Source organism: Bufo gargarizans, chromosome 7 (assembly GCF_014858855.1).
Source record: "Bufo gargarizans isolate SCDJY-AF-19 chromosome 7, ASM1485885v1, whole genome shotgun sequence".
Classification (NCBI taxonomy): domain Eukaryota; kingdom Metazoa; phylum Chordata; class Amphibia; order Anura; family Bufonidae; genus Bufo; species Bufo gargarizans.
The window spans coordinates 168163999-168177001 of NC_058086.1; the positions used below are offsets into that span (position 1 = coordinate 168163999).

The 13003-nt window shown below is 47.9% G+C and overlaps 1 protein-coding gene across 6 annotated transcripts in view; it reads left to right on the plus strand.

Moving 5' to 3' along the window:
- Positions 1-3208, plus strand: part of TMCC1 (transmembrane and coiled-coil domain family 1) — an 86360-nt gene extending 83152 nt beyond the window's left edge. For all 6 annotated transcript variants that reach the window (XM_044301175.1, XM_044301176.1, XM_044301181.1 and 3 more), the window contains one exon: positions 1543-3208. In XM_044301175.1, coding sequence (XP_044157110.1) covers positions 1543-1857 — 315 coding nt within the window. In that variant the 3' untranslated portion in view covers positions 1858-3208. The remainder of the gene's footprint in view (positions 1-1542) is intronic.
- Positions 3209-13003: the final 9795 nt, after the last annotated feature.

Sequence of the window (13003 nt, forward strand, 5' to 3'; positions counted from 1 at the left end):
AGCGGCCAAGCGCACATGTAAAAGGTCAGCCGGTGTCTTAGGTACAAATCTGCTGACAGATGCACTTTAATCCCTGTACAATGAAAGGTTTTGCAATTTCTAATAGACTTTGTGTGTCAGTTCCTCATGATTTTCAAGAAATCTGCTTCCTGTCAGTGAATGCAAACATTTTTGTTTACATCCAGAGGCTGAAAATTGATCCTGACCTAATACTTATCACAGCTGAGGATTTGCTACAAATGTATCCAGTCTGGACAATGTAATGCCTCACTCACACGTCTGTGATTCACAGATGTGTGCTGTACGCGTTCTCCACGAAAAGCACACATACCCATTCATTTTAATGTGTATATTCACACATCCGTGTTTTACCACGGATGAATGCTCTATTTTGTCCATGTTCACAGAACAGAGTCTATGGGTCCATGAAAAACATGGATGCAACAGCGATGCCATCCGTGTTTCACGGATTATTAGGAGGAGATGCTATGAAAATGAATTTTCTGTGTACAGTGTCCGTGAAACACAGATGACTCATAAAGAGCAAATAACGGACACACAGACCACACACTGATTCTTCACGGATGAATCACTGACCATCCTATCATGGATTTCATCACAGACGTGGACATAACAAAGTATCAGGGGGGAGTTTTGTGCTGCTATTTGTTCAGCAGTTGGATTCAACTGTAGCAAAACCTCAGCGTTAGGAACAGTTCATTAAAGGGGTTGTCCGAGTTATGAAAAAAAATAATATAGCACTGAAAATCTGATATATAACTGAGCTAAGCAAGTTTTATGCAAAAATATATATATATTTTTCCTCATTTCCCTGGTTCTTTTCTGGCCCTTTGTTTACATGCAATAAAAACAATCTCTGCCCCTCCCCCACTCTGCTAAGGGAGTGAATACAAGAGCTGCCCTGAGTGCTGGGAGACTCTGCAGCATGTTGTATGTGTAGGACTACAAGTCCCAGCTGTATAATGACACTGCTAATACACACAGGATCTTCCCCCTACCTTCTTGTGCAATGCTCTCGCTAGTATATCAGCTCCAGTGCCCAGCATTGTCTCCTCACTGCTGTGCAGCTGAAGGGGTTAAGAATACTAGCAGAGAGCAGACGGCAGGGAAGAAGGGGGGGGGGCGTGGCCAGCACAGTAAACCACCTTTATCAGAGCAGGGAGAGAGGCTGACATCACAGGTCATGTGACCCTCAGTGAAATCTGAGAAACCAGCCACCGGAGATAAAGTGAGTGAATTGGAAAGCTGTTATATTTGCTTAGTTAGGAACATAGAAAGAATTTAAAAAAAACTCGGATAACCCCTTTAAGTTCCGATTCACTGACGGGAAGCAAGAAAATGAAACTGCAACCTGTGGCTCTCCAGCTGTTGTCAAACTACAATTCCCAGCATGACTGTACAGTGGTAGGCAGTCAGGACATGGTGGGAGTTGCAGTTTGGAGCAGCTGGAGAGCCACCAATTGGAAACCACGGCTGTAGCTTCTCTGCATTTGAGCTGACTTTGTATGTTTTGCCTTCTAGGAGGCGCTAGAAGCTTGTCAGACCAGGATCTCCAAGATGGAGCTACAACAGCAGCAGCAGCAGGTGGTCCAGCTGGAGGGCTTGGAGAATGCAACCGCTCGAAACCTTCTGGGCAAGCTCATCAACATCCTGCTGGCCCTCATGGCCGTGGTCCTGGTCTTTGTGTCCACTGTGGCTAATTGCGTTGTCCCGTTACTGAAGACCCGCGGCCGGACGTTGGGGACGCTGCTCCTGGTCCTGCTGGCTGCGCTCCTCTACAAACACTCGGACACATTCTCTGGGTACCTGGAGAAACTGCTGTCGCCACCCAGATAACCAGACTTGTTTTTTTGTTTTGTTTTTAATCCCTCCAAGATTGGGACATGGATGGTACAGTCTTTTTATTTAGATACACTGGGAGAGCCCATCTGGCTTGTGCCTAGGGGGTTATAACTTTTCTGATTATAGGGATAGTCCCCAAATTGAGGCCATTTTGAGTTGGATACCTGCCAATTCACACTGCCCCGTCCTCCTCACGCCTTAAAATCCAGGAGGGTCACTGGGCATTCTGCAGCACCCCGACCCCCAACATGTTTGACTTGTAGTTTCTGGGTTGGACTGGGAGGAAGGGGGCAGTCAGATGTGAGAGTGTACTGTTTACATTGTACAAGAGAATTTTGGACTTTTATGTGTTTTTAATTTTATTTTTGTGGGGGGGGGGGGGGGGCGGCTCTATTACTGAAGGACTACGGCTGCCATATGTTTTAGCTCTGCTAAGCACCATACCCTGCCTCCCCCTGTAACCCAGTTCTGTGCCTTCAGGGTCTGTGTCCAGGGGCAGCTCTGACTGCAGCAAGGCATGCCTGGACTTCCGATGTGGACGCCGAGTGTTGGCAGTAAAGGCACTCCAACCCACGTCTGCCATCCTCCCGACCCGGGCAACATCAGCTCTCCCAAGTGCCTTATTACATCCATCTCTCGGGGAGTGGGGTACATTTTTGCACCTTGCAACAAAGCTTTGAGGTCAATAGGGGGGAGGGGGTCCAAGCTGCCTTTCCACTCTCAGCCCCCTTAATTAAACCTTTCTTGGCTGGAGCAGAGCCCGAAAGGCAGCGCCCCACGTAATGCATTGCAAACGCCTACAGCTACACATTCCTCCAGGCGGTAGGGGGTGATGACTCCGGCGGGCGTGAGGAGAGGGGTGACTGATGCTTCTTCACGAGATAAAAAGAAGTCATGTCCGCCCCTCAGCTGCTCAGGATGTCGTCTTTTCGGCATCTGCCCTCCTCACCCCTTGTACAAACACGTCAGCGCAGTATTTCTGGTTGTTTTTATTTGTCGTTTCTTGAACTCTTCTTTTGTTTTTTATATTTACGGTAGCAGTGAAGCCGCCATTGTTTGCCAGAGGGGCAGCCGCAGCACTATCCAGGCCCCTCCGGCAGAGAAAGGCATGAAATCGATTGCCGCACTTTTTCTTAAAGAGATGTCCGTGCTGCTGAGAGCCACTAGAGGGCACTAGTGGTGTCTGTGGGAGACGCGGAGCGGGTCTGTCTGGAAGCAGCACTCGCTCGGTACAGTGTTCCCTTCTGCTGTGTGTACGGAGGATTGTTATATCCTGTTTCATATTTTAATTAATATTATTTGGAGTGGGGGAGGGGGGTCTCGATGAATAAAAGTCCTGTTTTTAAACAAACGTTTTGTCGTCTTTGTAAATCGTCTTTTTAATCTGCCGCCGGGACGTCGTACTTCAGTATGTGACCTCAGCCATCACTATAAGGCCTCATGCACACGACCGTATTTTGTTTCCGTGTCCGATTCATTTCAATGGGTCCGCAAAAAACGCAGACAGCACACCGTGTGCTGTCCGCATCAGTATGTCGGTTCCGTTGCTCCGCAAAAAAATAGTGCATGTCCTATTTTTTTTTCTAGTTTGCAGACAAGGATAGGCATTATTACAGTGGATCCGCAAAAAAAACGGATGCCATACGGAACGTCATCTGTATTTTTCTTTTGCGGATCCGCAATTTGCGGACCGCAAAACACATATGGTCGTGTGCATGTAGCCTAAAGGATGAAGCTGGACGTAAGCATAAAGTATGTGCACTCCTGTGAGAGGGGTGCACTGAACAAAGGAGACGACTTCAGCCCAGGGCTTCTTTAAAAAAACTTATACACAGACCAATGGAGACTAGCTGGGAATCCCCAAACAGTGTGTGTATTGTCGGAAGCAAGCCCCTTTTTTCATGGGAAGATGGCCTACAAACAATGATTCCAGCAAATGCATGGCCGATTAACCCTTTTTGAAAGGGCCGTAAAGCTCTGTTCACACACAGTAAATTTGTTGCAGAAATTTCAACTAAATGTCAGTTACATACATGAATGGGGTTGTTTTTTGCAGTAGGTGCAGGGATTTCTGCAATAAATTTTGCCACAATGTTAATTTACTTACATAGTATGGCTCCACCTGGTGTTCAGTTACTTACATAGTATGGCTCCACCTGGTGTTCAGTTACTTACGTAGTATGTCTTCACCCGGTGTTCAGTTACTTACATAGTATGGCTTTACCCGGTGTTCAGTTACTTACATAGTATGGATCCACCTGGTGTTCAGTTACTTACATAGTATGGCGCCACCTGGTGTTCAGTTACTTACATAGTATGGATCCACCTGGTGTTCAGTTACTTACATAGTATGGCTCCACCTGGTGTTCAGTTACTTACGTAGTATGTCTTCACCCGGTGTTCAGTTACTTACATAGTATGGCTTTACCCGGTGTTCAGTTACTTACATAGTATGGATCCACCTGGTGTTCAGTTACTTACATAGTATGGCGCCACCTGGTGTTCAGTTACTTACATAGTATGTCTTCACCCGGTGTTCAGTTACTTACATAGTATGGCTCCACCTGGTCTTCAGTTACTTACATAGTATGGCTCCACCTGGTCTTCAGTTACTTACATAGTATGGCTCCACCTGGTCTTCAGTTACTTACATAGTATGGCTCCACCTGGTCTTCAGTTACTTACATAGTATGGCTCCACCTGGTCTTCAGTTACTTACATAGTATGGCTCCACCTGGTGTTCAGTTACTTACATAGTATGGCTCCACCTGGTGTTCAGTTACTTACATAGTATGGCGCCACCTGGTGTTCAGTTACTTACATAGTATGGCTCCACCTGGTGTTCAGTTACTGCCATAGTATGGCTCCACCTGGTGTTCAGTTACTTACATAGTATGGCTCCACCTGGTGTTCAGTTACTGACATAGTATGGCTTCACCTGGTGTTCAGTTACTTACATAGTATGGCTCCCCCTGGTGTTCAGTTACTTACATAGTATGGCTCCACCTGGTGTTCAGTTACTTACATAGTATGGCGCCACCTGGTGTTCAGTTACTTACATAGTATGGCGCCACCTGGTGTTCAGTTACTGCCATAGTATGGCTCCACCTGGTGTTCAGTTACTTACATAGTATGGCTCCACCTGGTGTTCAGTTACTGACATAGTATGGCTCCCCCTGGTGTTCAGTTACTTACATAGTATGGCTCCCCCTGGTGTTCAGTTACTTACATAGTATGGCTCCACCTGGTGTTCAGTTACTGCCATAGTATGGCTCCACCTGGTGTTCAGTTACTTACATAGTATGGCTCCACCTGGTGTTCAGTTACTTACATAGTATGGCGCCACCTGGTGTTCAGTTACTGACATAGTATGGCTCCCCCTGGTGTTCAGTTACTTACATAGTATGGCTCCCCCTGGTGTTCAGTTACTTACATAGTATGGCTCTACCTGGTCTTCACTAGTGATGTTGCGAACATAAAATTTTCCGTTCGAGAACGGCGAACGCGAATTTCCGCAAATGTTCGTGAACCGGGCGAACCGCAATAGACATCAATAGGAAGGCGAATTTGAAAACCCACAGGTACTGTTTGTGGCCACAATAGTGATGGAAAAGTTGTTTCAAGGGGACTAACACCTGGACTGTGGCATGTCGGAGGGGGATCCATGGCAAAACACCCATGGAAAATTACGTAGTTGACGCAGAGTGTGGTAAGTTGAAATCGCAATGCGATTTATAGAACTTGAATTAATCGCAGTGCGATTTCAACTTAGAGCTTCTGCCGACTTCCGTGCTCATGGAGCGTCCCCATCACCATGGGAAAGGCTCCATGCTAGAATGTACTGTCGGATTTGAGAAAGTTGTAATCGCAATGTGATTAATGCAGGTTATATTAATCGCATTGCGATTACAACTTAGAGCTGAGTTCCTAATGGTTGTATTGCTAGAATATAACGAAGATTAAGAATATAGTGCTGTATTTGTTATATTCGTCAATTCTAGCAATACAACCATTAGGAACTCAGCTCTAAGTTGTAATCGCAATGCGATTAATATAACCTGCATTAATCACATTGCGATTACAACTTTCTCAAATCCGACAGTACATTCTAGCATGGAGCCGTTCCCATGGTGATGGGGACGCTCCATGAGCACGGAAGTCGGCAGAAGCTCTAAGTTGAAATCGCACTGCGATTAATTCAAGTTCTATAAATCGCATTGCGATTACAACTTTGTGACACTGCAGCTTCAGAATTAATCTAAGATGGATGCTGTCCTGGAGGTGGGAGTGTCTGGGAGGGAGGGTCTGCTGCTGATTGGCTGGAATGTGTCTGCTGACTGTGAGGTACAGGGTCAAAGTTTACTCAATGATGACGTAATAGGGGGCGGACCGAACATCGCATATGTTCGCCCACAGCGGCGAACGCGAACAAGCTATGTTCGCCAGGAAATATTCGCCGACGAATAGTTCGGGACATCTCTAGTCTTCACACTGTGTACAGCAATGTGCAGGTCCACCTTAGAGCTGAGTGCTGGTGGTCACACACGCTCAGTCCCTCTCCTCACACTTAGGCGGCCAATAGAAGTAGCTTTCTGCTTGTTAGGGAGCGGCAGAGCCTCTGCAGTACATGGCAGTATAGAACACTTAACCTCCAGGGAAAGGCAGAAGACACTACAGTCGTGGCCAAAAGTTTTGAGAATTACATAAATATTGGAAAAGTTGCTGCTTAAGTTTTTATAATAGCAATTTGCATATACTCCAGAATGTTATGAAGGGGGATCAGATGAATTGCATAGTCCTTCTTTGCCATGAAAATTAACTTAATCCCAAAAAAACCTTTCCACTGCATTTCATTGCTGTCATTAAAGGACCTGCTGAGATCATTTCAGTAATCGTCTTGTTAACTCAGGTGAGAATGTTGACGAGCACAAGGCTGGAGATCATTATGTTGGGCTGATTGGGTTAAAATGGCAGACTTGACCTGTTAAAAGGAGGGTGATGCTTGAAATCATTGTTCTTCCATTGTTAACCATGGTGACCTGCAAAGAAACGCGTGCAGCCATCATTGCGTTGCATAAAAATGGCTTCACAGGCAAGGATATTGTGGCTACTAAGATTGCACCTCAATCAACAATTTATAGGATCATCAAGAACTTCAAGGAAAGAGGTTCAATTCTTGTTAAGAAAGATTCAGGGCGTCCAAGAAAGTCCAGCAAGCGCCAGGATCGTCTCCTAAAGAGGATTCAGCTGCGGGATCGGAGTGCCACCAGTGCAGCGCTTGCTCAGGAATGGCAGCAGGCAGGTGTGAGCGCATCTGCACGCACAGTGAGGCCAAGACTGGAGGGAAGATGGCCTGGTGTCAAGAAGGGCAGCAAAGAAGCCACTTCTCTCCAAAAAAACCCATCAGGGACAGATTGATCTTCTGCAGAAAATATGGTGAATGGACGGCTGAGGACTGGGGCAAAGTCATATTCTCCGATGAAGCCTCTTTCCGATTGTTTGGGGCATCAGGAAAAAGGCTTGTCCGGAGAAGAAAAGGTGAGCGCTGCCATCAGTCCTGTGTCATGCCAACAGTAAAGCCTCCTGAGACCATTCATGTGTGGGGTTGCTTCTCATCCAAGGGAGTGGGCTCACTCACAATTCTGCCCCAAAACACAGCCATGAATAAAGAATGGGACCAAAACACCCTCCAACAGCAACTTCTTCCAACAATCCAACAACAGTTTGGTGAAGAACAATGCATTTTCCAGCACGATGGAGCACCGCGCCATAAGGCAAAAGTGATAACTAAGTGGCTCGGGGACCAAAACGTTGACATTTTGGGTCCATGGCCTGGAAACTCCCCAGATCTTAATCCCATTCAGAACTTGTGGTCAATCCTCAAGAGGCGGGTGGACAATAAAAAACCCACTAAGGCCTCATGCACACGACCGTTGTGTGCATCCGTGGCTGTTTTCCTTTGATTTCGCGGACCCATTGACTTTCAATGGGTCCGTGGAAAAATCGGAAAATGCACCGTTTTGCAGCCGAGACCGTGATCCGTGTATCCTGTCCGTCAAAAAAATATGACCTGTACTATTTTTTTTGACGGACAACGGTTCATGGACCCATTCAAGTCAATGGGTACGTGAAAGAACACGGATGCACACAAGATTGGCATCCGTGTCCGTGATCCGTGGCCGTAGGTTACTTTCATACAGACAGATCCGTCTGCATAAAAGCTTTTTCAGAGCTGAGTTTTCACTTCGTGAAAACTCAGATCCGACAGTATATTCTAACACAGAGGCGTTCCCATAGTGATGGGGACGCTTCAGGTTAGAATATACAACGAACTGTGTACATGACTGCCCCCTCTTCCCCCCCTGTAGTTAACCCATTGGTGGCCAGTGCGGCCGCCCCCCCCCCCTCCCTCCCCTCCCCTGTAGTTAACTCATTGGTAGCCAGTGGGGCCCCCCCCCCCCCTCCCTTGTAGTTAACTCGTTGGTGGCCAGTGGGCCCTCTCCCCTCCCTCCCCCTCCTAATTAAAATCTCCCCCCTATCATTGGTGGCAGTGGAGAGTTCCGATCGGAGTCCCAGTTTAATCGCTGGGGCTCCGATCGGTAACCATGGCAACCGGGACGCTACTGCAGTGCATGGTTACTTAGCAATTTGTAGAAGCATCATACTTACCTGCGAGCTGCGATGTCTGTGTCCGGCAGGGAGCTCCTCCTACTGGTAAGTGACAGGTCTGTGCGGTGCATTGCCTAATGATCTGTCACTTACCAGTAGGAGGAGCTCCCGGCCGGACACAGACATCGCAGCTCGCAGGTAAGTATGATGCTTCTACAACTTGCTAAGTAACCATGGCAACCGGGACTGCAGTAGCGTCCCGGTTGCCATGGTTACCGATCGGAGCCCCAGCGATTAAACTGGGACTCCGATCGGAACTCTCCACTGCCACCAATGATAGGGGGGGAGATTTTAATTAGGAGGGGGAGGGAGGGGAGAGGGCCCACTGGCCACCAACGAGTTAACTACAGCGGAGGGAGGGGGGGCTGGCCACCAATGAGTTAACTACAGGGGGGGAGGGGGGGGCCGGCCGCACTGGCCACCAATGAGTTAACTACAGGGGGGGAGGGGGGGGCCGGCCGCACTGGCCACCAATGAGTTAACTACAGGGGAGGGGGGGGGGGGCCGGCCGCACTGGCCGCACTGGCCACCAATGAGTTAACTACAGGGGGGGGAGGGGGGGGGGGGCGGCCGCACTGGCCACCAATGAGTTAACTACAGGGGGGGGGGGGGCGGCCGCACTGGCCACCAATGAGTTAACTACAGGGGGGGGAGGGGGGGGGGCGGCCGCACTGGCCACCAATGAGTTAACTACAGGGGGGGAGGGGGGGGCCGGCCGCACTGGCCACCAATGAGTTAAAAACGGGGGGGGGGGCAGTCATGTACACAGTTTTTTAGTATATTCTAACCTGAAGCGTCCTCATCACCATGGGAACGCCTCTGTGTTAGAATATACTGTCGGATCTGAGTTTCACGATGTAACTCATATCCGACAGTATATTCTAACATAGAGGCGTTCCCATGGTGATGGGGACGCTTCAAGTTAAAATATACCATCGGATTGGAGAAAACTCCAATCCGATGGTATAAAAGGGACTCCTGACTTTACATTAAAAGTCAATGGGGACGGATCCGTTTGCAATTGCACCATATTGTGTCAACGTCAAACGGATCGGTCCCCATTGACTTGCATTGTAATTCAGGACGGATCCGTTTGGCTCCGCACGGCCAGGCGGACACCAAAACTACTTTTTTTTCAGGTCCGTGGATCCTCCAAAAATCAAGGAAGACCCATGGACGAAAAAACGGTCACGGATCACAGACCTACGGACCCCGTTTTTGCGGACCGTGAAAAAATACTGTTGTGTGCATGAGGCCTAATTCTGACAAACTCCAAGAAGTGATTAGGAAAGAATGGGTTGCTATCAGTCAGGAATTGGCCCAGAAGCTGATTGAGAGCATGCGCAGTCGGATTGCAGAGGTCCTGAAAAAGAAGGGCCAACACTGCAAATACTGACTCTGCATAAATGTCATGTAATTGTCGATAAAAGCCCTTGAAACGTATGAAGTGCGAGTAATTATATTTCACTACATCCCAGAAACAACTGAAACAAAGATCTAACAGCAGTTTAGCAGCAAACTTTGTGAAAACTAATATTTGTGTCATTCTCAAAACTTTTGGCCACGACTGTATATAATCAGCTACCAGAGGGGGAAGGAGACTGATTCTGCTTAGAGTCCACCCCAGAAAAACCAATTGGTGCACATGGAAGCAAAAAATGTTGAAAATGACGTCTGCAAGTTACTGTAAAATGACTATTGACAGCACTGCAGGAGTTTTTGTATGAACACGAGTCTTGGGAGAACACCTTTGATGTAAATAATGGTGCTGAGCTTCGATGCTGAACATGGCCATGGACAATAGTGACTAGGTTATAGAGATAAGGCAGATCTTCACCGTATTCATGTGGTTGAGAACCGCATCCATCGCAAAGGATAGATCCCATTACCCGTGACTGCGCTTGTTCTGCACCATGTGCATGGAAATCAACGCTGTTTACATGTATGGTGCAGGTGCAGAAAGTTCTGCAACAAATCTGCTGCGTGTGAACATAGAAGCCATCGATCATGCAATTGGTGCAAAGCTGTGTGGCTGGGATATTACTGTATAATGTCACATACAACGTAATACGTGTTACAGCCAGCAGGTGGCGCTGCACACGCAGGATTGTTTTATTCCTATTCATTTTAGTCCTACACATTTTTCAATATTTCCTCTTTTTTATACCCAGTTTCCATAGTAACCTCAAGCTCTTCCTGTTTCTGATTTTGTCACCCAGCTTTCCTAGAGAGCTGAACCGTAAATCTTTAAAAGCTGTGAGTTACATATCTGTTGTGACCCAACTTTCTCAGGAAAAGATACTACAAAAGAATGTCCATGGGGACGACTGAAGGACTTGCTGTGGGTTTCTGGATGCTCCTGTGTGTCAGGGCTTATGCACATGGCTGTTGCCCGGTCATGGCCGTATTGCGGCCCGCATACAGCAGGTCCGCAATACAAGGGCAATGCCCATGTGCACCCCGCATCACGGATGCGGACCCATTCACTTGAATGGGTCCGCAATCCGGGAGATGTGGTGCTGTGCGGATCGGAAGCACGGATCGGAAGCACTACAAAGTGCTTCCATGATGTTTCTGTCCATGCCTCCGCACCGCAAAAAAACAGAACATGTCCTATTTTTTTAAATGGTGTGGACGGATCCGTCTTGGCCGCCGCACGGATGTTGCCCGTGCATTAGAGACTGCAAATTGGGGTCCCCATTGCACGGAACGGCCACGTGCATGAGCCCTCAGTGACGGGACAACTCCGCCTGCCGATTGCCCTCCGGCGGTCAGACAGCGTGATTCCAGGGGGATAATCTTCCCCTATTAGCACCCAGTATGGATACCGGGGGTCTTGTCCGGTTGGCGCTGAGGTGATGGCCGTTCCCCTCCTCCCAGCCAGTGATTTCATCTCTTATCAAGCCTCACAGCTTCCACCGGATCTGAAAACACAGGCGGCCGCTTATCTACAGGAAACACAATCCTTTGCACACACAGAAGTACAGCTTACACTTCCCTAAGGGAAATGGCGACCCCGATTACACCCTCGCCCTTCCTCAGAGCGACCCCTGCTCTGTGTGCACCGGCCCCGCGCCTCTCACCTCCGAGAGAGCTACAATTATATATACAGGAACCTCAATGCTGAATCACCAGATATTCTGGATTATCAGACGGGCACAGGAAAGTCCAGAAAACACAGCGGGGGTCATCTACTAACAATCCTTACGGCGGGTTAATAGCATCAGATTGCACTAAAAACAACATCCGTTTTTCTAGCATCAGTTCTGATCAGTTTGTGTCACTTCCGTCAGAGATCAGTTATGGCATGCAGGCCTTTGTCTCCCGTCCAAAACGGATCTCTGACGGTAATGACACAAACTGATCATAAATGATGCTAAAAAAACACAACAAAAAAACGGATGTTATTTCTAGTGCAACCTCAAAATAAGACGGATCAGTTTTATTTCATTTGGATCTGAAGAACAGAAAGCAAATTGCAACGTTAAGAAAGACCCCGTTTTGTGACTTTTTAACACCCGTGCGACAAAATTTTGCATGCAGCGTTTTCATGTCGACCTCAGCACTGGGGTGGGGCAGGAGCCTCATTAACGAAGATTTACACCAGGAAACTACGCTTGAAATCTACCTCAATTCACTTCACTTGAATGAGGTCCGCGATCCGTCCATTCCGCAAAAAGATAGGACAAGTTTTATCTTTTTTGCAGAACAGAAGAACGGAACCCCACGAAAGCATTCCGTAGTGCTTCCGTTCTGAGGTTCCGTTCCGCACTGCATCTCTGGATTTGCGGATCCATTCAAGTGAATTGGCCCGCATCCGTGATGCGAAATGCACACGGCCGGTGTCCCGTGTATTGCGGACTTGCTTGCGGATGATTGCGATTTTCCCGCAGCCCCATTCAATTCTATGGGGCCTGCGTTGCGTGAAAAACGCAGAAATTATAACATGCTGCGATTTTCACGCAACGCACAAATGATGCGTGAAAATCACCGCTCGTGTGCACAGCCCCATAGAAATGAATGGGTCCGGATTCAGTGCGGGTGCAATGCGTTCACCTCACGCATCGCATCCGCGCGGAAAACTCGCTTGTGTGAAAGAGGCCTAAGGGTATGGCTACACAGCGATTTTGGGTGCGACATGTCCATGTCACGCCAAGGTATCGCAGTGTATCGGGTGGCCGTTGGAATGAATCGAAGATCTTGCATGAAATCCTGTGTGCGGTGACGTCATCACGGGCCACGCAAGATTTCACGCTAGATCTTGAATCAAGATGGCGGCATCCGACTCTTCACAATCAAACAAAGGAGGTAAGTATGATTTTTTAATATTTTTTTTGTAATTTTACACTTTATTATTACTGTCAGATGCCACGGTCAGCTATGAATGCGGCATCTGAGGGGTACAATGATGGGGATCGGCGTAATCGCCGATCCCTGTCATTGCATCCACTACTTAAAAAGAAATGCGCTT